This window comes from Puntigrus tetrazona, chromosome 4, assembly GCF_018831695.1.
Source record: "Puntigrus tetrazona isolate hp1 chromosome 4, ASM1883169v1, whole genome shotgun sequence".
NCBI classification, from domain to species: domain Eukaryota; kingdom Metazoa; phylum Chordata; class Actinopteri; order Cypriniformes; family Cyprinidae; genus Puntigrus; species Puntigrus tetrazona.
In genome coordinates, this window is record NC_056702.1 from 20,157,079 (window position 1) to 20,160,864 (window position 3,786).

General features: G+C 36.8%; 1 protein-coding gene across 1 annotated transcript; it reads right to left on the reverse strand.

Moving 5' to 3' along the window:
• Positions 1-76: 76 nt before the first annotated feature.
• Positions 77-3,195, reverse strand: LOC122343134 (CD209 antigen-like protein D). The gene is made up of 5 exons (XM_043237490.1): positions 3,091-3,195; positions 2,712-2,948; positions 2,437-2,564; positions 542-654; positions 77-445 (listed from the first exon to the last, which is right to left on the reverse strand). The coding sequence occupies exons 2-5, from the start codon at positions 2,824-2,826 to the stop codon at positions 316-318; spliced, it is 486 nt and encodes a 161-aa protein (XP_043093425.1). The 5' UTR covers positions 2,827-2,948; positions 3,091-3,195; the 3' UTR covers positions 77-315.
• Between the last annotated feature and the right edge of the window lie 591 nt (positions 3,196-3,786).

The following is a 3,786-nucleotide window of genomic DNA, read 5'->3' on the forward strand; positions in this document are numbered from 1 at the left end:
AGAGACTTAAATTGGATTTTACTTTTGGGGTTTTATTAATAATCACAAATTTACAAACACTTCATAAATTTAATATTCAAATAATGCCTGTAATTTATACACATTTATACTTAATGAGCTTTACAGGGCTGCGAGCAAGATAACAAATATGATAAAAGTGTGAGTTCAAAATTGTATAGACTTTAAAAATGCTACAACATTTTACATTATAGGTTAACGGTTAAGAGAAAAATTGTAAATGTCAAAATTACTCAAAAGATTTTGTTGTTTAAGTTTTCTAGAATATTTAGGCTGAAAAAGTATTGTACATAACAGTCATTCTATATTTTTCCTCTCGCAGATCCATTTTAAAAGGTTAGAACATGTATAATCAAACAGTCCTGCTGAACCACTGAAAGCGCAGTTCTCATCTGTACCTCCATTGGGTTCTCCTTGTTTCCAGAACCTGCATCAACAGATCAACATTAGATGTTCAGAGCTTTCTGTGTGATATGATACTGACTAACAATCATTTATTACATAATAAGCAGTGATTTCTCACCCAGAGTCAGAGGGCAGTGTGCTGTTATCAACCCATTTCCATGTTCCCTCTACTTCACTGTCGGTCAGACCAATCCAGACGTCACTTCCATTGGATATTTTCTTCATGAAATCCTGAAAAGTTGAAGAACAAAAATAAATTACTTCAAACATTTCAACTGAACACCACACACAATTACTAATTGCTGAAAATCCAATCATTTTTTCTGTTTTCAATTTTAATTTCATATTAAATTATTTTAAAATGCCTATAACCATGACAGAAAACATTAAGCATTTTAGTTAATTGTTCATTATGTATCGTTTTTACATCAGAAGACGTCTCTATAAAAATCTTAAATTGACATTTTGTTAGATTTAGTTCATTTCTGGTAACAAATGTGTCCCCAGAAAAACCCCTTAAATGTTTCACTCTGTTATAGTGCAGCCATTTGCTAAAATCATTTCAGTTCATTTTATTCTCAATAATGTACACACAGCACCCTATACTGACAGAAAAACACAGAATTGTTGACATTTTTGCAGATTTATTAAAAAGAAAAACTGAAATATCACATGGTCCATGCGAGTGTCCATACTGTGACACTGATATATTTAACTGTCAATTTCTTCTGATCATCCTTGAGATGGTTCTACACCTTTATTTGAGTCCAGCTGTGTTTGTTTTTACTGATTGGACTTGATTAGGAAAGATCTTACAGCTCACAGTGCATGTCAGAGCAAATGAGAATCATGAGGTCAAAGGAACTGCCTGAAGAGCTCAGAGACAGAATTGTGGCACAGATCTGGCCAAGGTTACAAAAAAATTCTGCTGCACTTAAGGTTCCTAAGAACACAGTGGCCTCCATAATCCTTAAATGGAAGATGTTTGGGACAACCAGAACTCTTCCTAGAGCTGGCCGTCTGGCCAAACTGAGCTATCGGGGAGAAGAGCCTTGGTGAGAGAGGTAAAGAAGAACCAAAAGATCACTGTGGCTGAGATCCAGAGATGCAGATGGGAGAAAGTTTTAGAAAGTCAACCATCACTGCAGCCCTCCACCAGTCAGGGCTTTATGGCAGAGTGGCCCGACAGAAGCCTCAGTGCAAGACACATGAAAGCCTGCATGGAGTTTGCTAAAAAAACACCTCAAGGACTCCAAGATGGTGATAAATAAGATTCTCTGATATGAACTTTTGGCCCTGATTCTACGGAATATGTGTGGAGAAAATCAGGCACTGCTCATCACCTGTCAAATACAGTCCCAATAGTGAAGCTTGGTGGTGGCAGTATCATGCTGTGGAGGTGTTTTTTAGCTGCAGGGACAGGACGACTGGTTGCAATCAAGGGAAAGATGAATGCAACTAAGTACAGGGATGTCCTGGACCTCAGACTGGGCGAAAGTTCACCTTCCAACAAGTCAATGACCCTAAGCACACCGCTAAAATAATGAAGGAGTGGCTTCACAACAACTTTGTGACTGTTCTTGAATGACCCAGCCAGAGCCCTTACTTAAACCCAATTGAGCATCTCTGGAGAGACCTGAAAATGGCTGTCCACCAACGTTTAACATCCAACTTGACAGAACTGGAGAGGATCTACAAGGAAGAATGGCAAAGGATTTTTGGGAAAGATATTTGGCAAATATTTGGCTGTACTAGATCAAAAGGGTGCTTCTACTAAATATTGAGCAAAGGCTCTGAATAGTTAGGACCATGTGATATTTCAGTTTTTCTTTTTTAATAAATCTGCAAAAATGTTAACAATTCTGTCAATATGAGGTGCTGTGTGTACATTAATGAGAAAAGAAAATGAACTTGAATGTTTTTACGAAATGGCTTCAATATAACAAAGAGTGAAAAATGTAAGGGGGTCTGAATACTTTCCATATCCACCGTATATAAGTACATTTCACTCACTTGTTTTTGTCTGTTCTCTATGATCACTAGATCTGCTCCTCTCTCTGTACAGTATCTTCTGCTCTCAGTCCAGTTCTTCGTCTCATTGGAAACGTAGTAAAGACCGAACTGATAGTAAATCCATCCATCTGTGAACATCCATCTTAACTCTCAGGTCTTTATCGTCATTCACAAAAAATTACACAACTTATTTTTAGATGTACAGATCTAATTATATTTATAACTGATCATTTTATCTTATATTAATTAAATAGTTTACTGTATTTAAGGAATACCTTGAATAAACTTTAACAGTTCATTTTTCTCTTGAATGAACTGTACGTTTAGCTGAATTAAGTTGGTAATGTTAGTTAGTAGCTGTCGTCTCTCTTCTGTGTGGCTGGTGATCATAGTTAGTAGTTGTTGTCTCTCTTGATTGAAGGTGACACACAGCACTATGACTGAGATCAGCAGAAGAACACACAGCAGCACCAAACACACCAAAGCTGCTCTGATCTTCACAGAATCATTTCCTGAACATCAACAAACATGTCTTTATTCTCTTTATTGATCTATAATTAATGCTCAGATAGCATGTTTTAGTTGCTATTAAGTCATTATAGATTAAATGTGTGCTATTATGTGATAAAATGTATTAAAGATTCATCTTAGTACCTGTGAGTTCAGACGACTGGATTCTCAATGTGTTGCGGTCAGTGATCTCTCTTCCAGATCGAACAGGTTTAACGTTGTAATTTTCATACACATTGTCAGCCCTTTTCCATCTTCCCAGTGCATTTTGCCGGTTGTATCCATTTATATAGTTTTGTATAGCTGTTTCAAGAATACTAGCTACTGTGTAGTACTGTGTTGCGCTCCTCGTCTCTGTTGTGGTCGGTATTTATGCAGAAAGGAAGTGCATCTTACTTGTGAAAGTAAGAAGTACTCATTTAACTTTGAAAGTCCTAACCTCGAATGTCTTTAGTCTGTTATATCAGAAGTCTAGATGGATGAACAGTTGAAGGTTTGGCAGTGACTGCATTTGATGCTCTTCATCATTGTCATTAATCAGTTACTTTTAAGAGGCTTGACTGGAAAGAAATTGTCAGTCATTTGGAAGTTGTCAACCAATGGAATATTACACTTTATTTTTTCCAACAACAAATCCCTTGAATGCAGCAAGTTCACAAAATGTGTCCTGTGTGAGAGACCCCTTGGAACGGTGTTGCACCCTTCATAGATATGCAAATTGCCCATTGAATATTGAGACATATTAGATGATTTAGAATGTATGTAAAACTGACATCTGTAAGACGTCTGCCAGACGCTTGTTGCCAGCATATGCTTTCCAGATCAAGAAATTTTTAACAG